Source organism: Sebastes fasciatus, chromosome 2, assembly GCF_043250625.1.
Source record: "Sebastes fasciatus isolate fSebFas1 chromosome 2, fSebFas1.pri, whole genome shotgun sequence".
NCBI lineage: Eukaryota > Metazoa > Chordata > Actinopteri > Perciformes > Sebastidae > Sebastes > Sebastes fasciatus.
The window spans coordinates 30,240,829-30,268,485 of NC_133796.1; the positions used below are offsets into that span (position 1 = coordinate 30,240,829).

The 27,657-nt window shown below is 40.3% G+C and overlaps 1 protein-coding gene across 1 annotated transcript; it reads left to right on the forward strand.

Annotated features, from left to right (window-relative positions):
* The first annotated feature begins 438 nt into the window (after positions 1-438).
* aldh1a2 (aldehyde dehydrogenase 1 family, member A2) lies at positions 439-26,646 on the forward strand. Its single transcript, XM_074618228.1, has 13 exons — positions 439-764; positions 8,768-8,872; positions 10,022-10,162; positions 10,570-10,699; positions 13,729-13,790; positions 14,486-14,614; positions 16,475-16,588; positions 21,027-21,129; positions 21,768-21,952; positions 22,059-22,223; positions 23,585-23,742; positions 25,387-25,461; positions 25,701-26,646. The coding sequence occupies exons 1-13, from the start codon at positions 648-650 to the stop codon at positions 25,771-25,773; spliced, it is 1,557 nt and encodes a 518-aa protein (XP_074474329.1). The 5' UTR covers positions 439-647; the 3' UTR covers positions 25,774-26,646.
* The last annotated feature ends 1,011 nt before the right edge of the window (positions 26,647-27,657 follow it).

A 27,657-nucleotide genomic window follows, 5' to 3' on the forward strand; every position in this document is an offset into this window, starting at 1 on the left:
ATCTAATGGTGATGGCTTGTTTTACCAGAAAAAAATATCTAGGCTTCATTAAACTATTATGCAGCAGTAAGTTTGTGGAACTATACAGTTCCACAAATTCCAAATTCCAAGTTCCACATAGTATATCTGTTTTAGGCTATAAACCCTTAAAAAAAATAGGTCCCATGTCATTTAAAACTTACAGCCTTATTATTGAGAGTTTAGATACCACTTTATTATATAAAGTGTAATAATAAGTGTAATAATAAGGCTGTCATTTAAAACTTACAGCCTTATTATTGAGCGTTTAGATAACAATATTAACACAGTGATACATTGCAAACTCTTTCGATAATTCATGGCACTGTGTGTTTTTACTGTAGAAAGTCTGTTGGTGAGAGCAGCGTAAAGTGAGTGTGTACCAGGAGTGTGTTAGGTGGGTGGGTGGATGTGTTTCTCCTCCTCAACACGCATGGCTGCTGAAGTCGTTTATGTAAATGCATGAATTTAATTTTCAAAAGGACGGCCCTTTTCTTTGCCCAATGAGAATGAACCTCGGCTGACACCTGGGCTATAAACCCAGGAAGAAAACCCAAAGTCCTAATCAGACATCTAGTTGTAAAAACCCCCGAAAGGCTCAGCAGCAGACAGACAGACGAGAGGACCCGATGACTTCCAGTAAGATCCAGATCCCCGGAGAGATGAAGAGCGACCCGGCTGCTCTCATGGCAAACCTCCAGCTGATGCCCTCACCGGTACACAACCCGGAGATCAACTACACCAAGGTCGGTTTATCTCTACACACACAACTCTCTCAACGCTTTCTCTCTCTACACCGACTCTCCATCGCTCTGCGCGTAAAGACGCATACGCTTCTTCTGCTCGGAGATGTCCGATCGTGTTTGTGCATATAAGCAGAACTTTGAACTAAACTTTTGGTGCGTCAGCGGCAGAAGCTTCAGTATCAGACCAAGCAGCTCTCAGAGCTCAGAGCTGGAGATGAGCAACTTCTCCAGACTCAACTTTCTAGCTGATAAACTGACGATTAAACTGTCTCTTCTTGCGTCCACGTGCTCAGCTCTGAATTAAATAATCAATAATCCCTGAACAACATCAATTAAACTAAAGAAGTAGATAACAGACATTTTATAAACAATTCTGTTTTTTGGGTGTTTTAATGGTCTCACTTGATTAAAAATTGTAGTCATTGCATAAACCAGGGATTAAGATAAAGACTTATTTAACACAGTTATAATTGCTGATTTTTGAGTGTTTTAATGTTCTCACTTTTTAATCACTTGATTAAAAAAAAGTACAAATTTGAGTCATTGCATAAACCAATAATCCCTGGACAACATAAATTAAACAAAAGAAGTAGATTTGTATAAACAATACTGTTTTTTGGGTGTTTTAATGATCTCACTTGATTAAAAAAAGTAAATTTTCAAATTTGAGTCATTGCATAAACCAGGGATTAAGATAAAGTCTTATTTAACACAGTTATAATTGCTGTTTTTTTTAGGAGGCACAATAAAATATTGATAAGGGCGTGCCATAGTTTGAGCTTGTTTAGTATAATGTGTTAGCATGTATATATAACAATACTGTTTTTTGGGTGTTTTAATGGTATCACTTTTTAATTAAACTCACAAATTTTCTAATTTGAGTCATTGCATAAACCAGGTATTAAGATAAAGACTTATTTATTACAGCTATAATTGCTGTTTTTATAGGAGGCACAATAAAATATTGATAAGGAATCAAGTGGATAATTTCATCATACTATTATTATTATAATATTTATTATAATTTGATTGCACATTGCACCTGAAGACAGACCAACATTATTTCAGGTTACTGCATGGGAGGCTAATTAATACAATTTAATTTTCAATTAACAGTTGAAAGAAAGTAATTAAAGGGATACTTTTGGAAAAATTGGAAATAGGCTATTGCAAGGTTGGACCCAAATCTTTCTCTTTCTTTAATTTTTTTTTTTTAATTATGATTATAATGTTTCAATTAAGTGTTTTTTTTGTGGTATTGAATGAGTTGTAAAGGAATTTAATTTATCTTTGATAGCTCACAATGATAGCTATCAGCAGCAAAGGCTGAGTTTGTGTATAAACCAGGTCTTGAAGTCTTTTCTTTCAATGACACAACACAGACTTTAGTCAAATCCAAAGAATTGGCAGTAATTAAAGGCATTGTTTGATTATTAAATGACTGCAAGTTTGTTTAGTGAATGAATTGAAAAGAAGAAATGTGTAATCAGAGTAGTTTTTGGATCGTCCTACAGTCAGAAGTGTGTGGGTGGGAGAACAGGGATGCAGAAACAGCTGGAGAAAGGAGCTTGAGTCAAACAAAGAACATCTCGTGAAACAAATCATGTTGTAGATACGACTGAAAAAATAGGCTTTCAGAAAGATTTTGATTAAAACATCTGGCGAGGATACTATATGTAAGTCCTACAGTATAATCAGTAGTTAATTGCTTCAACATTTTGTCATTGTGATAAAAACATTGCAACAAATATACTTTTACATAATCAAAGCAATCATTAATCAGTAAATCACAGTCTCTTATTTTCTCATTAAAGTTTTTGAGCCCTCGTGCTTTCAATGGGAGTCAATACACACATGTTGAAAATAGCTCTCATATGTTTGATAACATCTCTGCAATGTCTAGATAGGGTTTCTATCTTCTTTTTTTATTTAAACATATACATATGCACACATTGGGACACTTAGTAGTAAATTTAAGTCATCAGTTAATGTGTACTGTGTTTATAGGATTTAGCCGGCTGCAGTTGTGTTGCTACTGAAAGGGTCTTTTAGCTGCAGTGCAAGTGTTTTTATGATTACCAAGATTAAAGGGCACGTCACATAGAGGTCAGATGCATGATAGCGTGGTGTAAGTTCAGTCAGCGCTATAATTGCTCTGTGTTAACACATACCTTGGTGTTTTTAAGTGCAAAGGTCACGCTGCTGCACCACAGTTAAGGTAAATGTTTTATAGTAAGCTTTCCATTCCCTTACAGAGTGTTAGTTAAAGGGTTGGACACGATGGTATACAGAAGGAAATTTTAGGGAACGACTTGGTGAATTAACCCCTAGGAATTTGGATCATCCAGTCCCTGTTGGTTTGGTGGACATAGGGGGCAGAAGGGCCCTGATTTATGGGAACCCCTGGCGTGGGCTCTGCTCACACCCTGTTCCTGTTCACCACCCCAACAACCAACGCTGTTCACTGGCCTGCAGGGCGTGTGGATGGGGCTGCAAGCTTCCAGGCACAGATTTTTTTCCTCAGATTTTACTATCAACTTTTCTACAATATTAAGCTTTTCCTAACTTACATAAAAACAAAGCTTTGTTTTGCAACGCAAAGATTAAATGTAAGCGACCCTGGAGACAGAGATATGGCTGATACAGTATCACTAGGTTTGCATCTATAACATGAGCATGTGATAAAAAAAAAGGGTTATTGCAGTCAAGCTTTGCCCCTTGTCCTTTTCACCGAGTCATGAACTTCTCACCGTCGACGACACGCTGATAGCATCAGTAAAGATATCTTCCTTCTTCTGTGCATCTATATAAGATTGTTATTAGTCTATTGATATCTACATATGCAGAATTAGTAGTTTTCATACACCCTCTCTCTTAAGCTGGAGGAGGAAAGTTGTCTTCTCGGTCATCCTGTCCCCTACCCCCACATTTCTATCGCTAGAAGGCTCCAACAGCTGGGTTACAAGACCGAAACAGTTTAAAGGTTGATAGGACCACAAAGGAAGCCATAAATAAGAGAGCCATGATAGCTATTTATTGATGTTTTCCACTTGTGGTTGACGTGGAGTAGAGAGACTCTGTTTTATGAATAGTTAAAGCAAACAGAGAAACTTTTCCTGCTCTTTTTAGTGGCCGATACTTCTGGCCTTTGTGGGTTTTTCACACCGTTCAGTGATGATGAGTTGTTAAACCACTTAGTGGGACAAATTTTACAGGAATGGAAATAACTCTGCTGCTTTTACTTTGAAGGAGCAGTCTGTAAAGTGTGTGGAAAGTGCGCACATTGTTTTACCCTCCACAAAAGATAATGATAAGAATGTATCTGCATTTTAAAATGTGTTTTCCAGTTCGGTTTTACTGTTGCCTAATTCTTTAATAGAGTAACAACATTTAAAACAGTGCTACAAATATAAAGAACTAACAAAGATTGAGGGCTCCAATTCAGTGGCCTTGTTCATCGTCTGAGTTACAGATCTCAAACTAATCAACAGTTATACATTTTCTTTGTTGCTTTGCTCACGGTGGCATTAGTGCACTTTCACCATAGGAACCTTTGCAGAACCTGTCTGCTGAAGACCCAAGTATTTGTAAAGCAGTCTATGCAGAGACATCCACTCAGTTTGGATGAATAAGAGGCTCCATCAATCTGTCACTGATTGAGATAGCACAGATGGAGGCTTGGGGTGCTGTCCACCGGGGTGTAAATTATGACCCTGTCTCACTGTGTGGGTTAGTGGCCCTGCCTCGCCAGATCCTGACCTGCAGTTCTGGAGTTTTTCACTTCAAAACCACCATCTTACTGCGATCAAGATCAAACAGAGCCAAAGTTAGGGGATACTGTGCAACTAAATGATTTATCACAACGAGCACAGCGAGAACTCTCCCCCCTCCTCCTCTGTTCTTTGCTTACACAATCTCCCTGTTCGCACACACATGGCCACATACTCTCTAGAACACATCTCTTTGATTGTGACAGGGTAAGTGTGCACCGCCATTAATATGTCCATTGGTGTGAAATGCCTACTTGTGCAGCGAGTGTAAATTATCATCTTAGCAGACACGTCAACATCATGTCCCCTGTCTCTTAATCACTGTTTAAGGAAGAGCAGTGACAGCGAGGTTACCCTGTTAACTTCCCATACCTCTGCGTCTGCGGCCCTCTTGACAAGCAACGTGTAAATCCTTTCGGTGTCACTATGAAAAACACTCGGCTTCATAAATCTGTTGGCGTATAGGCTCTCTCTCCGGCGAGCACGGGACACAGCAGAGACAGAAGTGCTTCTCTAGATGTTTATTTGTCTGTGGAAAAGCGTCACATTGCTTTAAAAATTACTTCCTCTCTGTCCTCTGATCCCACGAGTAAAACTACTGTTCTTTAAACATTCTCCTTGACCTGAGATTTAGAGAATGGTTAAGTACACAGGAAACCCATCAAACCTCAGATGTTCCAAGGGAAAGAAAGCCCCAGTAGTGAGAGGAGAGGTCAATTTTATCGTTGCCTCTTAGCAATTTGAACATTTCATCAAGATTGTAGATTGAGTTTTGATATATTTTGTGTCGTAAATAACTCTGAAAGGTGATATATTTGTGTTAAGTGGTATTTTGCTCTACTCAGCTATTTTAAAATGGAGGTTTCGGGGTTCATGGGATAAATTAATGACTTAACTGACTTAAAAAATGCATTTATTGGTTAAGAATCTGCACAGAAACTTTATCAAATGGATGTATATAGCTGTAAAAGTGAAATCTAATGTCCCTTGTGGGGTTTTAAAAAGGTATTAAGAAATTAGCATCATATAATTCTGAAAAAGGCTTTAATGTAAACTGATACGTCTCCATTGACGTGCACAGTGTCTCTGACTACTGGAAGAAGTGTCATCAAAAAGTGCATAAGAAGTTGTTTTTAATTACAGCCTTATGTCAAATTAGGGCTTCTCACATAACTTCTGAGTCAGAATGAACAACTTTAACCACTTGCCCACACACACCGACGAGACAAAGACGTGTGCCAGTCAGTGACGGCGAGGTCGCCCTCGCCAAACCCAGGAGCGCAGGGTGGCATTGTCTGTGGGTGTGTGAATGAAAAACATGACGGCTCCATGGTGTCAGACATGTGGAGAGGAGTAGGGGAAAAAACACCAGCTGGTCTCCACTTTCACATGCTCTCCACTAACTTGTAACAGTAGTAATTCTAAGACTTTTGAAACCCATCCAGAGAGGAAGTAGAGGTCCTGTGATAGGGGAGGATATGAAACTTCCTGCGCAGACGAGTGTTGCAGGTGCCCGGGTAGGGTTCGTCTGGCTGTGGAATCTTGGCGTGTTGTGTATAAACACACACATATTATAAACCCGTACACCCCCCTCATACCAACTCGCCCCACCTCCCGCATTAGCATTACATGTTCCTTCAGCCGTTAGCATCTGAGCTGAAGCAAAGAGCCAAACAGATGTGTTGTTGGCTGCAGAAAGTATTTTGGCATTTCTTACTTCCCACCACAGTTCACTCCTAGAAAAATCACAAAAAATCACGCAAAGTTTTGTTAACATGAAAAAAATGAAGGAAATTAACATTTGACGCAGTGCAAGGTGAACAAATCTTGATTTGTTATTTTGAGTAAAACTTTGTGTAATGCATGACGGTGACTGAGGGCTCTGCTTTAAATAGAAAAATTAGCAAAAAAACAAAAACAACTTTGTGTATCATGTCTCATCTTTTCATTATCCCCATGGCCAGGCTCTCTCTGGATGAAGTGACTGACAGCTTTTGCAGAAAAGCCTGGGAGTTGCTAAATGTTTGCAGCTGCCCTGTGGCCCATGCAGAAAGTCTTGACCTATATGCTTACTGCTTAGCTCTAATCCACATCAGGCCTCCTCGTTATGCGTCAGGCATCACAGATCACAGCTTTTTGTCCGCTCGAATGCGTTTTTTAATTAATGCGGCAGCACAAAATGTTGAAAACTTTATCATTTAAAAAGTTGCTCAATGCAAGAGCAGAACATTTTGAAAATGTTGTCATCATCTGGACACCAAGTTAATTCTAAGCACTCTAGATTTTTAAAAACATGAAACCGTCATGTGAAGGGATAGTCACGACCCCGCGGGGAATGGGAAAGAAAACACGATTTATCATTTGAAAATGTGCACCCTTTGCACTTGCTTTTTCATTCTTGTGTTCTTTGCCCCTCGTCCAAATGATCCTAAAAGCAATTTTAAGAAACCTCAAGAGTTGATTTACGCCGCGGCCCTGTCATCTTAATCAAGTCTCTCAATGGAACGAGACAAAAGTCTAACACCAGTCCGAGCCCAGAGAGAGGGCCGAGCCAAACGGCGGCTGACAGTTGTCCTTTTCTGGCCGTGATTTAGGTGGCGGCCCGCTCCACTGTTCTCGTGCTTCATCCGTTCTCCTTTAGCAGCGTCTTGTGAGAGGGGTTACGCCATGCATAAAGCTACCCATGGTCTGCATTCTTGCTCGGACTGTTGAGGCTGTCAGGGGGCTCCTCTGATTTAGGGCGCCCCACTTCAGTGGCCCCTATAAATTTAAAAACTAATTCAGTGCTCTACAGGACTTTCTGTTTTTGTAGCTGGCCCTCTGCTCCTTATCGTTACTGACAATTTTATGAAGTGCTCTTAATGAGCGTCAGATTAAAGGTGGACTCTGATGGAAGGCGCCTGAGAACACTCGGCTGGCAGAGAGAAGCCACTCCGGCCTCGTCTATCTGTTAAGGTGTGTGGGGGATGGTGTGTGTGACCAGTACAAAGGAAACGTAGAGGAGTGAGTCTGTAACGTATGGTTCTGTGGGGTGGTACACACAGATACTGAACACCTTAAACGTCTGCTTGTGAGTTATTCATACGCAGAGGCCACATTATGAGGCTGCATGTGAGCCGTGGGAATGAAGAGGAGGAGGGAGGCAGAGTGATGTGTTTGCTGCGACTCCAACAGTTTTCAGACTCCCTGGCATTTTATACCAACCCGAAAGTAAACACGGGCAACAGTTTACAGCCAATTAAATAGTGCTTAAAGCCCGGCGTTTATGGAGGTAAACATGTTGGAGAGTTTAGGGAGGCTTAGGCCAGTGGGATACTTGAACCCTGCTCTCAGGTTTGCTCTCAGTGCATCTGAACTCCTCTAAAGTAAAGGGACGGTAAGAGCATATGTATACACAGAGGGATTTGTGCCAGCAGATGTTCTCCTTGCACTCTATCTATCAGGCAGACTGACAGCCATTAAAAACAGTGTGTGAGCAGTCTGCCTAATGGATCTAAACATGTCAGCGAGGAAGGAGCTTTTTTCTTATGACCTTACTTGCGTTTTTGCAAGTTTCAAATCACACCTTGCATTTTGTTCCACTTTTCATCAGCTTATGAAGGGTTTGCTTGTAGTTTTTGTGACATAATTCTCAACTATGCGACTCTGTAAACATTTATTTTTCTTTTGGTCTTAATATGTCCTGTTTGGAATCCTAGGCGGTTGTTTAACGGAAGACCTGCTTTAACGCATCACAGAAACCAAGCGCGGCACGTGTTTTATGATCTCGTAAACGAGCAGCGATGTTGTGAAACGTGTGTCTGTGTGCTTGGGGGTGGGTTGGTGGGTGGGGGTCTGGTGTCTGATAGGGATTTATCTGCAACCCCCACCCCTCCCACCCCACCCCTTTGTCTGGATGGTGGAGCACTCCCCAGAGAGCAATGCAGGACAGACAGGAATCTCTGTCCAGATTTCCAGAGATTCTCCCATATCCCTTACACAAGAGCCTGGAAGAGCTGGGACTGCTAGTCTCCCACAGCCCCAACTACAAGCATGTTATGAAATGATTACTTAACAGATTACTTAACATATTAAAAAAATTAAAATAAAAAAGGTGGCTCATTTGCTTATTAAGCTAGTTTGAATAATCAATTAGTGCATTTAATTCAAACAAAGGAAATTACATTCATGACTCAGATTATTTATTGCCTCTGCTTACTTAAATACTAAAAACTGCATTTTTTCCCCCTGCAGATCTTCATCAACAATGAGTGGCAAGACTCTGTTAGTGGGAAGGTCTTTCCTGCCTACAACCCGGCTACTGGAGAGCAGATCTGTGAGGTTCAGGAAGCCGATAAGGTAAATGCTCTACAGCATGGCATCTTAACACATTTGTGCCCGCAACTGAAATTTTTCACTTCAAAATCAGTCAAACCATTTAGCTGAAAAGTGAGTTTTTCTTATCATACTATATCTAGGCTTTGGGCACATAATGGGACTACTGTTTTTGCAATAGACTCCATTTTATTTTAGGGAAAAACAGTAGCTCCATTATGTGCCCAAAGACTACATATAGTATGATAAGAAAATGGATGAATCTTAGAAACTGCAAGGAGCTCAATCAAATATTTGTAATTTATGATTAACTCAAGTTAACAAGTTAAACATCAATGCAGTGGAAAAACTATATTTTACAACATTTAATAAACACAAGCGGTTTTCCTTATTTTTCAAAAATTCAGATTTTGACAATAAAACTGTGATTTTTCATGTGATCTAACTATTTCAAAGTTGTACTGTTAGATACTTGCCCAAAGTATGTCCGTACCAAATTTCTTTTAACTTTTGAGAACAAATGCTGTGGCATTTTTCCAAATGGGTTAAAGTATCAAAAGTAAAAGTACTCATTATACAAAATGGACCCTGTTGGTGTTAATAATATTATATTACTGGATCACTATTATTGATAGATTAACACTTAAGCAGTACTTTAATGTTGTAGTTGGTCAAGATGAAGCAAATTTTAACTACGTCATATACTGCTGAGTGGTTTAATCAATAAAAATGCATCATATTTTGTAAACTGAGTTTATGTTTTATGTGCAAAATCTTAATCTGAATAGTAAATGAATGTGACGGTGTAAAAAGTACAACATTTCCCTCTGAAATGTAGTAGAGTGTAAATAAAATAATCTACATTGTACAGTACACACTGCTTAAGTAAATGTACTTTCCACCACTGGATAGTTTGACAATGGAAATCAAGCTTCAGTTTTTCTTCTCACGACCGCCTAAAATCTTGAATCTTGCTTTTAGTTCTTTATACATGTGTAAACTAGCGTGCAGTTGTTCTGACCCGTACCTATTTCAGCAATGTTGAGTAAAAAAAAAAAGAAAAAAGAAAAAAGAATCACAAAGACATTCAGATATGCTACTGGCATGAAAAGTGCAAGAAGACACCCGTTTAGTGGATCAGGCTAGATAATTAGTATGTTTCTTTTCTCAAAGGCTGACGTTGATAAAGCGGTGCAAGCGGCTCGCCTCGCCTTTTCTTTGGGCTCCGTATGGCGAAGGATGGACGCATCTGAGAGGGGTCGTCTGCTCTCCAAACTGGCTGACCTGGTGGAGAGAGACAGCGTCTATCTAGCTGTAAGTTATATTGGCATGTCTCTGAATGAATTAATGTGAATAACTTTTTTTCATTTAGAGAGGATGTTATTTTCCACATGGAGATAATCACAAAAAGTTTTCTTCTACACTTGATTGTTACCCAACAGCACTGTAACTGCAGGGTAGTATAACAATTATTCCTTTGTCTGTTTATTACATGGTATACCTTCTGCAAAGCACTTTGAGTTGTCGCTGTGTTTTAAAATGCTAATAAACTTAAAGAGAACATATAACTGTAACTTAGGGTCTGTATTTGTAGTTTAGTGTTATCTTAGTGTCACATTTCACCCGCGGGAGAGTGTAAAGACTGAAACAGTATGGAATTATGTGAGGATCACAAGGTTATATCACATATTTCTCAAAACGTCTCCCCCGTCTCTCTTCAGACTCTCGAGTCACTGAACAGTGGGAAGCCTTTCCTGCCCACCCTGTTTGTGGACCTCCAAGGAACCATAAAGACACTGAGATACTTTGCTGGATATGCAGACAAGATCCACGGCACCTCCATTCCAATGGGTAAGATCCCTCTTTGAGTGCTACAGCAGAGTTTTAGTGAAATGGACAGAAGGCAGAGTGGTGCTGGCTACTATGGCTGGGTATTAAACCGAAATACTTTGAGTATCCACTGAATTGTGTCTTCGCTAAGTAATAAAACTAGAGTACCAAAAGTTGGTTTCTTTGTCAAGCTATGAGGATCAGATGTGCCTTGATTTGAATCATAGTTTTGTTAATTGTTTTTCAGACAAAATTCTTGAACAACAGTTTGTGTGAAGACATTAAACATAGATGCATTTCAAACCTGCAATAGCTTATTTTTTGGCCTCTTGGGGGCAGTGAAAACAAACTGTAAACACGAAACTGACCAGCCCGTTGTTATTCCCTGGGCGTGAAATACCGAGGCTTTGTCACGGTCCTCGGTGTGTGATACCAATGCAGAAGGCACCTTTTAGCATCTGTATGAGACGCACCGAGCTTTCAAGTACAATATAAACCCACGTTAATATTAAAAGCTCAGAGAAAGTGGTCTAGGAGTGTGATGACGTAGTTTAAAGAGTGAAAAAAACATGGTGAATGGGTCAAACAAACACAGGGCTTTCATCCAGGAGACTGCAGTTCGTGTCCCATGTGAAACCAATGTTAAGTTTATTTTTTCAATTTACAATCATGGAACTTTTAAGTCAAACAATGATGTTTTTTTCTAAACCTTACTATGTAGTTTTGTTGCCTGAACCTAAGCGTGTTTTTGTTTGAATTCACATTGTTAGCCACGTGTTTACTGCGACCTTAGTGGAGCATCATAGTTTGGCTACCCAGTGCATTAGAAAGGGACGTCAAGGGAGAACGTGTTGACATATCATCATCTTTTACGTAGATATGTCAAACTTGTTAGCGAACAGTTGCTTATCAACAAAGTTACGTAGAATCATTACTATTTTGAGTTGTGTTTCTATTCACCTGATGATTATAAGTGCAATATTCACTCTCTTTTAACTCTGTTTTTGGTCTCCACCAACTCCTGAAGGAAATATCTGACTCTTTAGCTGCTAAATGCTCCACTATGTTCACCAGCTATTCACTAACTGTGTCAGTGTCTGCTGTTTTGGATATTTCAGCCCACTAAATGGCGTATGAATGACACAGTAATTCGCAAGTCATTTTGCGTGCAATAAGAACGCAGTTCTTGCTTTTGGTGTGTCATTTGTACGTCATGTAGTCTGTACTGACTGCAATGTAAAGGCATCCGCATAAATATGCCACACTCAGAGCTAGTATCGTAGAACAAAAACTGAGAAAGACTGCTTATGGCAGGCGGATGGGAGGGGAGGTGGATGTGTCCAAAAAACACATGATTTTCAACCGGGAGACTGGTGTTCCAAACCGCTGTTATTGTCCCAAAGTGTTGTTGAGTTATTTTGAAATTACATTAGTGACGTTTGTGACGTGTTTTTTGTACCTCTGTTACGTTGTTTCTGTATGTACTTAGTTTATATACTTATTTTTTGAGCCCAACCATGACGTTTTTCTGAAACATAACTAAGTGGTTTTGTTGCCTAAACCTAACTGCGGACGTTAGCGTAGTTCTGTTGTGAGGTGTACAAATGACATGTTAAAAGGCTAAAATGCGTCCTCATCACACATGGAATGTCCTTGTAATGTCGCTCTATTTATACGCCTTCCAGTGAGATCAGGTTGCATATTTACTTGGATAAAAAAAAGGTTTTGTATAAAAAACACACTTATACTCAGCAAAGTAAGGTATCAAATTGGCGATCAATCCAAACACTACATGTATTGTCCCGAGGAGGCTGCCACCAGTGTCGCCTCTCTAAGGCAGTTGAATTTGGGGGTTGGGAGAGGGGAAAGTTGGCTGTCTGTTTCAACAGGAAGCACAAAAAAGGAAAATAGAATAAGAGAGAGGACATGGGAAACCTCCTGATACCACCACATTGTCCCTCTCAAAGCTTCTCTTGTACGCTGCTGCCAAACTAACCGCGGTAAGCATTTAGCCAGGGCTTTGGTTTAAGCTTCATTGCTCTAGTAGATATTCAGAGGAAATAAACAAGGTTATTCCTGTAGCCTGTATGATGTAAGGCTGTCAGTTATCGTGTTTGTTCACCTGTCAGGATGAAAGTGCATCACATTTATCATCAACAACATGTATGCACGTTATGCTGAGATTATTGTGTTAAAATTGTATCACAGACAGTGTGAAATGAATGGGGAGTGACATTATGTGGAGCACCTTTGGCTACACAGTTTGGTATCGTTTACATTGCTTGTTCCAAATTGAAATACAAGTCATCTTGTAGGAGTCATACTTTCAAACAAGTCTCACAGATACTTGAGCTCCTCCTGAAAATCTCATGTCTAATAGGTTTATAGTTTCACTCTCCACACAATAACAGTTTTGAAAGACCCAACATCCACTTTTGAATTAAGGGGAAAGGTTGACATATGAGAATCTGTGCTGCAGTTTTTTGTCCATTGTCATACTTCCACTGCGTCCCAATGAAAATGATTATCTGGCTCGTCATCTACCATTGGTCATTCCAGTCCAAATGCAACATGAGGCAATGTTTCATCAGCTGACGACTGTTGTAACACATTTATACACATTTCTCAATATCAATTGTTTTTTGTGGAGAATGAACAAGCATGGCACACCCTTTGTAAGTACCTCCTTTTACTTAAGTAATGCAAGAGGAATGAGCAAACATTTCCAGCATAACACCCATCTCTATGACCTAAAACAGCTACACACATGCCTGTGCTGTAGGAGGCTCGAAAAGAAATGTAATCTCTCACCGGGGTAAAGCAACCAGGAATGTTGCGTGTGGATTCATTTACAAATTAACATGTTGAGTCAACAACACCGGGGGTATCAGGTACATGCATGGTGACATTTTTCATGTCTTTCGGGCATTTTACAAGGTTTAAACTAAAGCTCGAAATGAATAACCCTGTTTTCTCTTGTGTGTGTGTGTGTGTGTGTGTGTGTGTGTGTGTGTGTGTGTGTGTGTGTGTGTGTGTGTGTTCCTCCACAGATGGAGAGTATCTGACATTTACCAGATATGAGCCCATTGGAGTTTGTGGACAAATTATCCCTGTGAGTATAACCCTTCCTAAAAGTGACATGCAAGATGCATACAAATGGAGACAAAAGAAGAAGAGAAAAACAAAACCGATAACAACGAATCGAGTTTTAAAGAGATGTCGTTGTTTGCTAGTCCGGCCTGTTTATTGAATTACATTCCGCATTTTCCAGTAAATCCCTGACAGTCACTGTTTATGCCTGTAAATCCTGCTGGTATGCCCCCAAAAATGACAGTGAGTTTGACTAATAGAGAACGAGAAGTGAGAAGCAGAAGAGCGAACTGACGGATTTAACCGAGTGGGTTTGAGGGAAAGAGAATGGTGAGAAAGGAGGAAAAGATCAAGGAGAAAGAGACACTGTTGATTGTGCAAGAATTCAGAAAGCGTGTGGTTCTGCGTTGAGCCCCATGGGCTCCTGTGTAAAGCAGAAATAACACAGGCCTGTGTTTTGTACAGTGATATGGGTCTATTGCACATGTGTTGCAATTTCCCGGCTTTCTCAGAATACTGTGGGAAGAGAAAATACTGTACAAGTGCCGAGAACATTTTCTCACTTGACTATGTTTAGACAGAGTGAAAATGAGAGTAAGTGACTTAAGAGCGATGAGTTATTGAGCTTGACTTGTGACCACCCAGTGTGTCAGTCAGATGCATGATGTCTTTTTCCGTGTGTGTGTGTGTGTGTGTGTGTGTGTGTGTCACGCACAGTGGAACTTCCCTCTGATGATGACAGCATGGAAGCTGGGTCCAGCAATCGCATGTGGAAACACTGTTGTCCTCAAACCTGCTGAGCAGACACCGCTCACCTGTCTCTACATCGCAGCTCTCGTCAAGGAGGTAAATGACATGAATCTCTTTGCCAACCAACCACACATATGTTCACGAGGCAGCTTGCCAACATTTCATTTGGGCAGTCAAACGTTAATACTCCCCAATAACTGAATCCGAATCACTTGCAGGCTTCAGTTTGCCAAGAACACAGTGTTCACTATGAATCTGGCCAACACTTTATTTGGATAATCCAATATTAACGTAACCACATGGCGACAAAGAACAGATGTTTAGCAAAGTGTCACTTGTCTATCTGGCAGATCTTTTCAGAGACTGTAATCTTAATTTTCCAGCCTCAGATTAACACCAGACAACACGTTTGCTAGAGTTAAAGGGTCAGTTCAACTAAATCACAAAAAAACCCAACATTTTATCTCTTGCGCGTAGTGGTATGTAGCCATGCAGATAGTTCTGATTTTATCAGCTAAAGCGTTGAGATTTCAATCTCTGAGATTTTTTTGCTGCTACCCCAATACAATGAAAGTCAATATCATTTTGTTTTCTGGTCCTTAGAGCATTGAAAAATTCCACTTTAAAAACTCAACAGTGACATGTCTTTGTCTTTCTTTATTAAAAGACTGCACAAGGCCACAGAAACAATCATAATGTTATTACTGTTGCAAATAGTTGTAGGCTGTTAAACTATTATGCTGCATTCACGTCATATCGTTTAAACCAAAATTATGAGCAGCTGAGTGGGAAAAAAAACATTCACTCCAGTCTTCGACTTCAAATTCAGAGTCTATATAGTGGTGCAGCGATGACGTATTTTTGTTGGCCAACCAGGAAGTTAGCATCGCCCTGGTTCCCTCGACAAAAAGCCAACGGGGATTTTCTATTGTATTTTGGATTATTGCAGAAAATAAACTCTGTGGCAAACATACGTTTATGATACTTACATGTTTTATTCAGCAAGATAATCTCCGCCATGTTGCACCGCCATGTTTCTACAGTAGCCCAGAACGGACAAACCAAACTTTTCCTGCTTGGGCCGGAGATGATACCGTTACTCGCTCCCAATGCTGCCTCTCTCTCTCTCTTGCTTTACCACTCACTTCCCACATACACACACACACACACACTCTACTCTTACAACAACTGGCTCTAGAGAGGACTATCCTTGTTTACGTGTCGGCCACCGTAGTTCTCCTAAACTCATGGCACACAGGAGAGTCTTCAGTTGGTTGCAATCTGCAACCTCACCACCAGATACCGCCAGATCCTACACACTGCTCCTTTAATGACGTACGTACTGAAGTGCATTTGAAAGGTGATGTGAAAAAAGTGAACAAGCTACTTAGTCAGCGACTTCGAGTCTTTAAACGGAACTGAACAAAACATTTGTAATCAGCAAAGTTAATAGGAAGTTGAATATCAGTGCTGACACATTACAAAAGAGCACTGAGAAAACATTACAGAGCTTCTTATATAGTGAAGCTAAGACGGAAGTCAACATGAAATACTGCTATAAATCAAGTATGTAGTAAAGTCAAATCCAAAATGCGGTATCTGTGTAGCAGTGCGTTGTATTGTCAAAGTCAGTAGCAGCAGGGTTAGCGAGTTGTGTACAATAGAGACCAAGTGAAACAAGATGGGAACAACGCAGCATCACATGTTAATGTAGAAAAACCTGATCACGATGTACAAATCTCAGTGTCCACATCCTCCCTGTCTCCCCCGGCCCTCTCGGGCCTCGCCTCTTTCTGGAGACTATCTGTCTGTCGCCTTCGTCTTTTTGATGTTCTCTCTGTTCTCTGCTGGTAGGGAGGTTGGGTTGGGTCCGGATTCCCCCACACCGCCTGTGGTTTTGCTTGGCTCTGCTGTCATCTCCGCTAAAGCTTGTTTCCTCTCATATTGTTTTGACAGGCCGGGTTTCCACCGGGAGTCATCAATATTTTGCCAGGATTCGGGCCAACGGCAGGAGCTGCGATTGCTTCGCACATGGGCATAGACAAAGTGGCTTTCACAGGATCAACCGAGGTACTTTTCTCTCATAACTCAGATCAACAGCTGCCTACTGTTCGCTTTTGTCAGCTAACACAAGTGACACAGTGACCAACATGTGCAGAGCATATTAGAGCAGGCTGGGTAATAAGGGGATGTTGTGTGCCTGTATTGAAGTCTAAATGACAAACAAATGGCATATGCTGTGTGCCCTGTCATTACTATGCATGACAGCAGGCTCTGATTTTATCTGGCACACATGCACATATTTGCGCTGTCAAGAGTATACAAACACATCTCTGTGAAAACACTGCCTCTCTTCTGTTCTCCCTCTGCTGTCTCTGCTGTATTAACGCACCTCCACAGTGCCTGCCATTGAACTTACTATCAAGATGTAACTTTGCAGAACCGTGGCGTAGTTAATGGAAAGCTAGATCATCAAGGACATATACCATGTTAGGTGTTGAGCACTCGGAGGTGTTGCGGTCCGATCGCATTCCTCTGGCCAGAGGGAACAGCCAGAGTGACAGCAGATTCTTTAACTGCAGATCATTTATAAACATCTGTTATTTCTAACTCCAAGTTCACCCCGCTGGTAAAACTATTTACGGCAATCCTAATGTAGAATTTATGTTTTGATGTGACCAGCCGGTACACACGTGTATCTTCGGTGAATGAGTTTATGTAATGTTCGGATTAGCCTTGTGGTTCAAGGATATGTCTGTTTTGACTCTGGCGGTGTGTTAGAGAGGCAGTGTGTACGGTATATGCAACGTATCCTCATAAAACGGTTCGTATGATATCTATCTGTGTCAATTTCCACTCCAGTCTTTTCAAAATAAACTTTTGTCCTCACAGGAAACAACTTGGTTAGGTTTAGGAAACCCGATTGGGTCGATTGGGCAGTGCCCTTTCGGCATCGGAAACCGATGCACGGAGGCACCATTTAGCGTCAGTATGTGACAAACTATAAAACTAACTCCTACCTGCGGCATTATTCAACAGTTGGAGCAAGTGATGTAGTATTAATAGCGTGAGAGTCCGCTAAGGGTGGGCGAGAAAGTTGGTGCAATGGTTAAACAAACACAAGAAAGGAGACAACTGTTCGTGTCCCGTGTGAAACTAAAAGTAACGTTGACTTATTTGTCACGTCAGTCGTTAGTCACGTGACTCGTTGGTATTGTCAGTCATTTGAGTCTCTAGTCACGTGAGTTGTCAACTACGACCGTTTCCTAAACCTAACTAAGTGGTCGTGTTGTCTAAACCTAACTTCTTGTGAAAACGGAAGTTAACTTTGAAAGGACACTGTGCATGTAACTAGTAGGGGATAATATACAGATAGCGGGTCATTGTTGTGAAGTAAACCCCTTCAGGGTGATACAAGTCCATTGCTCTGAAGGGGTTTATTTCACATCAGTGAGCCACTAGCTGTACATTATCCCACTTATTACACGGCTACTTATTTAAGAAACCAATAATTTGACACGAAAACGGTCTGCGAGAGTCCGACATCAGAACTGCGGCCATAGCAACGGTCTGCTATATAGAAGTAACAGACCGTAGAACGCCGTGATTGACCAATCAGGATCGAGTATTCAACAAAGTCGTGTAATAAGCATATCGACATGCTGTCCCTGGTCCGTCCAAAAGTAACACTAGAGGGGTACCCTGTGCATCGGTCTCTGATTCTGAGGGGCACTGACCAAGCGGCGGTATTTGACGAGTTGGGTGTGAAAACGTGTTGGTTTAGGCAAAAAAAACAACTAATTTTGTGGGATATATACAAATTACAGTGCATTATTTTTCGTAGGTATAGCCACAAACGGTGTCTGAGAACAGCCTGAGCAACCTCCGATAAGCCCACACAAGTATAGACATCATAGATTACGGTTCCTGATGACAAACGGACACAGTAAGTAAAAGCAAAATTAGACAGCATGATGAGACATATCTACTCATCCTGTGTCTGAACGGCTCCAGCACAGTTAAACATAAAACATACATTTTCCTATTCCAGTCTCTCTCACACACACACACCCAATCAGTGTGTGCACGCGAGCTGACATAAATGCACCTTCTAACACAAACATCTTCTTTGTTTTATCATTTCGTCTTGATTGAACATTTCCTTTGTGAGTGGCCCTGTTTTTTTACTAGTTTTCCTGTTGTTTCATGTGATCTGGAGTCAATTACTGAGAGAATGAGCCAGTGCTGTAAGAGCCTGCTGATGCCCAGACAGTGAGTCACCACCACGCTGTAGTAGCAGTGGTGGGGGGATACTAGCCACCACAGCATCTCCTCACAGGGTGGAAGGTGGCAGTGTAGCTACAGGTGGATTTTAGGACCACAACTCATCTTCATACTAACTCTCATGTGGCTGTGACTCCACATGGAAGAGTCTCGCAGCCCAGCGTGTTTCCTTTACCCCTGAATAAACACACGCTAACCTCCCCTTAGTCAGCCGCTTTGTGTTTCTCATCAAAGACAGACAAAACACATCAGAAACACTGAAGCCACGCCAAGTATTGTGTTGTTGTTATACAGCGTCGGTACCAGCCACAGCACGGCATTTGATGCCGATCCATCCTGTTGTTCCCTGTTATATCTCAGTATCTTAAAGCGACTCAGACACTAGAGATAAGATAGTGAGAGAAGATGAGTCTTTTCCATGTTGGAGGTGTTTTTTTTTAACTTTAACACTGAGAGGGGATTTTTCCGCTTTATCTTGTCAGTTCTCACGGAAAATAAAACAGGCTGTATGAGTAACAGGAAGATGAATCCTTGTTTAGGGTGTAGGGTTGTGAGGAGGAGGTGTGTGAGGTTTCTCAGGCTTGTAATCTTTGGAGTTGATACAAAGCAACTGATTCGTTCTATTGTTGAGACTCAGTAGAGACTCATGAGAACACTTTTGATTGATTGAGAAAATATCTTAAATGAAAGCAAATTACATGATTGTGAAAAAAAATTTAGATAAATGGGACTACCATATTCTATCAATCTTAATGGAATAGTTCGACATTTTGGGAAATGTGTTCGCTTTCTTGGCGGTAGTTAGATGAGAAGGTTGATACCACTCATATCTAAGAGTGGCATCAATCTTCTTATCTAACCCCCGGAAAGAAAGTGAATAAGCACATTACCAGTGGTTTCACATGTTTTAGCCTACAGGATCTACTACAAATTACTTATACTTTACTGTATATTCTAACTAACTAACAAACAAGTTTGCAAACTGTTTAAGTGTATCTTGGCTACTCTTCAATGCATCTAAAGGTTTCCATTTATTTCCTTTTGTCATTCAAAAGGTAGGGTCGGCAATGATAAGAAACTAAAAGAGTACGCTAGATTTGACAAATTATCCAAACAAAAAACTGAGCCCAGTGTTGCCACCTCTTTTCCAATGAAAGTAGCTAGCAGCACTAGCTCCATAAATCACTATATCTAGAGGGAAAGTGTCCAAGTCGGCAAAACTAACAGTCCGTCCCTTCAGGTCGCACTCCAAAGCCACTCCGCCAAAATGATCATAATGAACGTAAACAACAAACATGGCTATTAGTTCTCACAGCGTTCAAGCTAGCAGCTTGTGGAAGACTCCAATCACGGACTTTGATATACAGTATTACTGTCGAAGTTTTTTCACTTTGACTCGGCACTGATCTACTGTGCGCACAAATCCCTTCTCCTCCAGTTTTATCTAGATTGACTCTATAAACGTCCCAATTTTTGTGGACTTCATTTAGCATATTCTGTATGTTCGGACTTCTGCAGAAATCCAAGTCAGTTCTCTCCCACACATGTTAATCTGTATCCATCTCAACAAATGCCCGCACAGGCAGCCTGTGTTTTGGTTTGCTTGGGAACAGTCCGAGATCACCTCTCGCAAGCGGTCTGGGACCGGTTGTTTTGGTCCAAACCAGAGTACGATTACTGCATTCACAACTGCCCAAACAAACCGCACCAGAGTTCGATTAAAACAAACTAAATGTTGGCTTGTGAAAGCGCCCTAAGATGAGTTACATATGTGAATCCCTTATCAAGCAATGCCTATTATTTATTAGTCTTAATTTTGTTTACATCATATTAAGTAGAAATAGGGATGATGGGAAGATAAAGAAAAACACAGCAAATCCCTCGTCGTCTTCCTTATTGACACACCAGACCCGTTTCAAACCAACCTAGATGGTTACATCACCACCCACACACCTTGTGGTCGCTCCTTCCTGCCCTTCATTAGACATCAGATGCTGTTCCCGGCTGAAACATCATTTTATTTTCCTGTTGCCGTCTCCAAAAACCTGTAATAGATATTCATCCTGTGTGTTTGCAGAACTCATGTTTCAGCTGGCCTACCGGTGCATTCCCTGTTTGGAGCTAACCAACCTCTTTAAGCTATTTAATGGATCCAGCTGATTTACTGATCTGGCCGCGGGCCTGCGTTTCTGTGAGTAAACCCCAGATCTGTTTCCTTCGCTAGGTCGGCAAGCTGATCCAAGAAGCAGCTGGGAAGAGTAACCTGAAGGGAGTGACGCTGGAGCTGGGAGGAAAGAGCCCCAACATCATCTTTGCAGATGCTGATTGTAAGTTTAATGTTTTATTCAGTGCTCCATTTCAACGCCACCCTCACTAGGTGGTCCGTCACTATCACCGTTTTGTTTAGTCATGTGTCCCATTTTCAGGACCTCCGGTCTGTGGATAAACACACATAGACTGAGATTCTTAAAATGCTCAGAAGCTTTGTAGTGCTATGAAAACCTGTGGATGGATGGCTTTCATATGAATTCTAAGTGGCTCACCAAACTGGGGGTGCCGAGGCTTTCAAATGCTTTCAGCAGCCGTGAGAGGGGCTCCCTAAGGTCTGTAAATCAGGAGAATGGACCCTGACTCAGTCGGGCGCTTCAGCCGAGACCCATAAATCACGGGGGTCCGTTAACCCTTCGTACGCAACAGCAGGGTCCTGTCTCTCAGGTGTCAGGTATCAGATTTGCACAGGATAGCTCCAATAAATATTGGGGCAAATTTTGTAACAATATACTACACACATTACTCTTTTTTTGCATGTAGATGTGATGATGATAGTGTCTGTTAACATTAAATTTAGATTTATTTCATATTCAAGACTTACTATTTCTTATTTAAAAATGAACCTTTGAAAATGGTGTAGTTTTTTTAAATTTGATCTAGTTAATGATTTACTAAAAATCCCCTTTTCCCCCAGTGGACCTGGCTGTAGAGCAGGCCCATCAGGGCGTGTTTTTCAACGCAGGCCAGTGCTGCACAGCAGGATCTCGCATCTTTGTAGAGGAACCCATTTATGATGAGTTTGTTCGGAGGAGTGTGGAGAGAGCCAAGAGGAGGATAGTCGGCAGCCCCTTCGATCCCACCGCTGAGCAGGGTCCACAGGTGAGGACAACAGATCTATAGCTGTATCTCCCCTTTTCTTCTATCATGTTTTATTTGTCTTCTCTGTCCTGACCTCTCATATTTCGTCTGTCCTCCGCCTCCACAGATCAGCCTTGAGCAGCAGAACCGTGTGTTGGAGTTCATCCAGAGCGGCCTCAGTGAAGGAGCTAAGATGGAGTGTGGAGGCAAAGCTCTGGGCTTGAAGGGGTTCTTCATTGAGCCCACTGTTTTCTCTAATGTGAGGGACGACATGCGCATCGCCAGAGAGGAGGTACGATGATAAAGAACAGGGATATTTATAACTTCAGCACAACTAAAGCATGTATACCAGTGTGAAAAGCAGTGGTGGAGGAAGTATTCTGAATCTTTACTCAAGTACAAGTATTAATACCACAATATATATACTATATATTAGTATATTATATATACTAATACTCAATTAAAGTCAATGTCCTGCATTAAAAATGTTACATAAGTCAAAGTACTAAAGTATTATCAGCAACATATACTTAAAGTATCAAAAGTTAAAGTACTCATAATGCAAAATGATCTATTTCAGAGAGTTATATTATCATATATGTTATAATATTGGAATGTTATGATCGATGCATTAACTTGCAAGGAGCATTTTGTATGCTGTTGGGTAACTTAATTATCTATACAAATGCGTTATAATTTATTTATTGATATTATGTGTTGTATCTAAACTGGACCTGCAGAGTAACTAGTAACTAATGCTGGGCACACACTAAATGCAAAAAACAAGATGATTTTGGGCCCGATTCCCCCCCCCCCCCCCCCCCCGACAATGGTCAGCAAAGCCCCGATTTTTTAATGGGTCTAAAGATTATCTTGCCAGAAAAAACAAACAAAAATTCAAATAAATGGGAAAATGTACAGCAATCCTTATGAAATGTAGGTAAAGTATGAAGTAGCATGAAATTAAAAATACTTGAGTAAAGTTCCTCTGTACCAAGGTCATTATTGCAAACTAAAATTGAAACTAAAGGAAAATAAGAGGTGGAAAAATATTGTTAGTAAACTAAAACTAGATGAAAACTATATCCTTTAGAAAACTAAAACTACACTGAAACAATAATGCCTGGTTAAAAAACTAATAAAAATGAAATAATTTCCATCAACTTCCGTGACATTGAACAGACTAGACATTCCAGGAGATGACGCTATGCTTCGATTGCTTCACATCGGACACTAAAGTAGCGCAAAGATTAAACATTTAATATTATGGCCATTCCTACACAGTACTCCAACCATGTATTTTGTGTGTATATGCAGCTGCATACTTCTGGCCCAAACAAAAACAAACTTAAACTACTGTAAAACTAAAACTAAACTAAAACGAAATGGAAAAGTCAAAAGTAAAATAAAATAAAAACTAATCGAAAATTCAAAACTAACTAACTACTATTACTTGCTCTGTAATTAAATACAGTAATTGTTACTTTCCAACATTGGTGAAAATACATTCTGGATAAAATTTAAGTGCAAGATGATTGATGGTAACTCTTTCCTTAACCCTTCACACATCTTTATATGTCACCAATAACATATAAATATTATATATACAAATAAGGAAAATAAATGAACCTGTAAATTCTTATCTATTTACAGATCTTTGGCCCAGTCCAGCTGATCATGAAGTTCAAAACTATCGAGGAAGTGATAGAAAGAGCCAACAACTCAGATTATGGTTTGGTTGCGGCTGTATTCACCAACAACATCAACAAGGCCATGACCATAACCACAGCCATGCAGGCTGGCACTGTCTGGTAAGTTTCATCTGCTGTGTTTCTTTAGCTGCAATCAGTCATATTTTTCATGTGGGAAGTATCAACCATTTCAGTTTCTGGCATCCAGAAACTATAAGCTGGCGATGTGCCACTTCACTATCATTACACAAACCATAAAGAAATGTTTTCCTTCCTTTTTTTCCACTTTTTCCCTCAGCTCAGACATTTGAGTTATAAAAATACCAAACGCAACGTGCCAGTGCAAGACAACAGCGCAAAATGTAAATTATAAATGTAAACTGAAACCCTAATTTTATAATTTGTATAAATGAAATGATCATAAAATGTTAGTTCTTGAGTTCACCTAAACTTGTTTTGTTTCTTTTGTAATTACCTGCAGATGGCCATGAGTAGGGGTAGAGTTATAGCTAACATAAAGCGTCTGCCAAGAATTTTTCACCACTTGTTACACTTGACTGCAATCCTCTGCTAGCTGAGGAAACATTTCTCTACCTCGTCCTTCAGTCTTGATGCCGCCCAATCACTTCTCTTCCTCTGTTGAGGATTTTGTTTGGTACTTTGAGAAGGACCAAACTTCTTTTCTTCCTCGACAAATCCTGCCTCTTCTAAACAATATCACCTCACTGCTGATACCGACCACAGTGACCGCAGACAATCAGGAGTCGTCTCCTGATCTTATAGATATGATGACTTTTGCATTGTCTGTTGTTGGCAACCTCATGGTGAGGACACGCACGAAAAGGCGTATTTGACACGATAATGTGCAAGGCATTGAGCGTGCAATAAGAACACCTTCCTTGCTTATGGCGTGTCATTTGTACGCCATGTAGTCTGTACTGACTGCAATGTAAAAAAATCTGTGTAAATATGCTACGCTCAGAGCTAGTGACTTAGAATAAAAAGCGAAAGAAAGACCGGTTATGGTGGGCGGATGTGGAGGTGGATGGGTCCAAGAAATGCAGGACTTTTTACCAGGAGATCGGTGTTTTGTTTTGCAATTTACGTAGCTGACCATTTTTTTTAGTGCCGTGTTTTCCATACTAATGTTACATTGTTTCTGTACATATTTTTTTACATACTTATTTTAAGGCCAACCATGACGTGGTTTTGTTGCCTAAACCTAACTGCGGGCGTTATCGTAGTTTTGTTGCGTGGTGTACAAATGACACACGAAAAACCTCAAATACGTCTTCATGACGTGCGTAATGTCCATGTAATTTTTCTTTCCGTGAGATGGATTGGTTGGATGACAAGACTCCAGGAAGTTAACAGTCATAACACTCTGTAACGGAGCAACATGTCCTTTTTACATTTTCTCTGTACAGATTAAACAAACAAGATATCATTTTCTCTCTTCCATCTCTCCTCCATAAACTGACCTCAAATAGTTACATTTACTCCATTACATTGTCTCAGACTGAAACTCAGACTGCAGTAAATTCACAAATATACAGCCTGACAACTTTCAGCTGTGTTTGCTAAACAATAATGGAATTATGTTGTTAATTCCAGAGGGTTTCAAGAATAGCAACGGCGATGACAATAAATCAGCCCACTGAATGAAGCTTTAATACTTTGGGACAAAATGATGCACCATTTTAACAATATCAAACCACAGGAGTCAAACGCACAAGAATGATCAATGTTTTGTGTATTTCCCAGGATAAACTGCTTCAACGCTCTCAGCACACAGTGTCCATTTGGAGGATATAAAATGTCTGGCACTGGACGTGAATTGTGAGTATGACTTGACTGCCTGCCCACTGAATATACACAAATTAACCACAATATTACTAATACTGACTTTGTGTTTTGAAAACCTACTTTCCAAAATTGCTTAACATCCCGTAAATCTTAATCTAAGAGGACATTGCAATATCTCTGCCTCCAGCAGTGTATACACTATATTTCAATGCTGCCGTCAGCATGATAGTTTAAACAAAATGAGCAGCATTGTAACTATTTCCTGTTTCCAGGGGAGAAAGCGGCTTGAAGGAGTACTCAGAACTGAAGACCATCACGATGAAGATCGTCTCCAAGAACTCTTAAGGCAGCCACACTTTTTTTGGAAGGAGGTAGCGTCTTCCTCATCACTGACCTGCCTCTTCTCGGTCCGTCCACGGTGGCAAACCACATTAACCATCAAAACTCGTTATCTCCACGGTAACTACAGGCTGTGACCACTCGCTGCCCTCCCAGTTCCTGCATCAACTCCACATTGCTCGCCACGGACAGTCAGCCAATCCCTGTCCAGCTATCTCCACCCGCCTTGAGTTTGTGGACTGAAAACCACTGAACTACCCCCATAATGTATACCTCCTCCACTAACTACACTAAAGCACTCACAGAGACGATGGGGAGGCTGTTCTGACTGCAAACCCCAATAACAACCCCATCCTCCCAGCCGCTACACCCTGATCCTCACTCCCCCCAGATGCTGGATGCTCAGAGACTCAGTCGCCGCACTTGCAATCAACCCTTTACTAGCAACTTGTCATGTGTTGGGAGGCAGTTTTTCTTTGTACTGTGCGGTATGATCGTCAAAAAACCTCATGCGTCATTTTCTTGGTAGAATTTATGCAAGCATGTCAGTTCATTCAAGACCACTGATGTTGTCAGCCTCAGATATGAATGGATGAAATGTTAATTCAGAATTAAAATGGATTTCTAATTGTCTTTGTTTATATTTTAGCTTGTATGACTTAACACTGTATGTCAACCTTTGACTGATGTAAACGTGAAGATTTTAACCTCTTAAAAGCATTTTACTCTCACCTGCTAAAAGAGGAGTAGATGTATTTTAAACATTATGTAACTGATTTTCATCGATGTCCATCTATGTTTATGTTTATACAATCATATGCTATAAAATTATAAAATGACCATAGTTTTTTTCAGTAAAAACTTTTTTTTACTGGAAAACTGTTTGTTGTGTTTTCTACATTATTAAGACTCCGTCATTCAGGACCGAGACGTCTGGTACTCACACATTAGTTGGGAGATAAAAAGTCTACCACTAAACCTCACAGAACAAACACATTGATTATTGAATTAGTAAAAATGCTTGTATTGATTCATCTCATTTGGAAATAAACTGGCCCAAATAGATGATTTAATTAAAAATACATTTAAAATGTCAGAAAATTGTGACAAATGTCGATCAGTGTTTCCCAAAGCCCAAGATGACGTTCTCAAATGTCTTGTTTTGTCCACAACTCAAAGATATTCAGTTTACTGTCATAGAAGAGTAAAGAAAATATTCACATTTAAGAAGCTGGAATCAGAGAATTTCAACTTTATTTATTTTTTAAATTACTCAAAGAGATTAATCTATTATCAAAATAGTTGGCGATTAATTCAATAGTTGACAACTAAAAGATGAATTGCTGCAGTTCTAAATGAAATACATATTTAAATAGATAAATGGTTATAAATTCTCAGACAGTGTTCAGCTCCATCTACTGGGCAGGTAGCCTCTCACAGTATTTTGACACAAGTACAGGTGTAAATAATGAAATTAATGGTGGCTGAATTCTATTTAGCTGCATCGGGTTCAGGGTCCTGGTATCGTTAATATTATTATTAATTGTAGTACAGTACATAAAATTACAACTACAGATAGGTCGAAACAGAAACAAAAAAAATCTAAATATTTAGGAGATCTAAAACAAACAAATTCAAAGCTGAACATGCAGCAGATCAGATACACTCAGAAACACAGGAGTTTCGATGGTTGGAGGGGGAGGAGGGTGGGTCGAGCAACTTCCAAGGCTAGGAGTTGCTTAATACCAACTTCTGACATTTACATGTACGACCTATAAACCTAGTTACATAACTGCACTGGTGTCTAAATTTAGACTTTTTCAGAGTCACTGAGTCAACAAATATAGTGAAGTGAAAAAGTGTAAGAATAGATTACGTGAACATTGATCA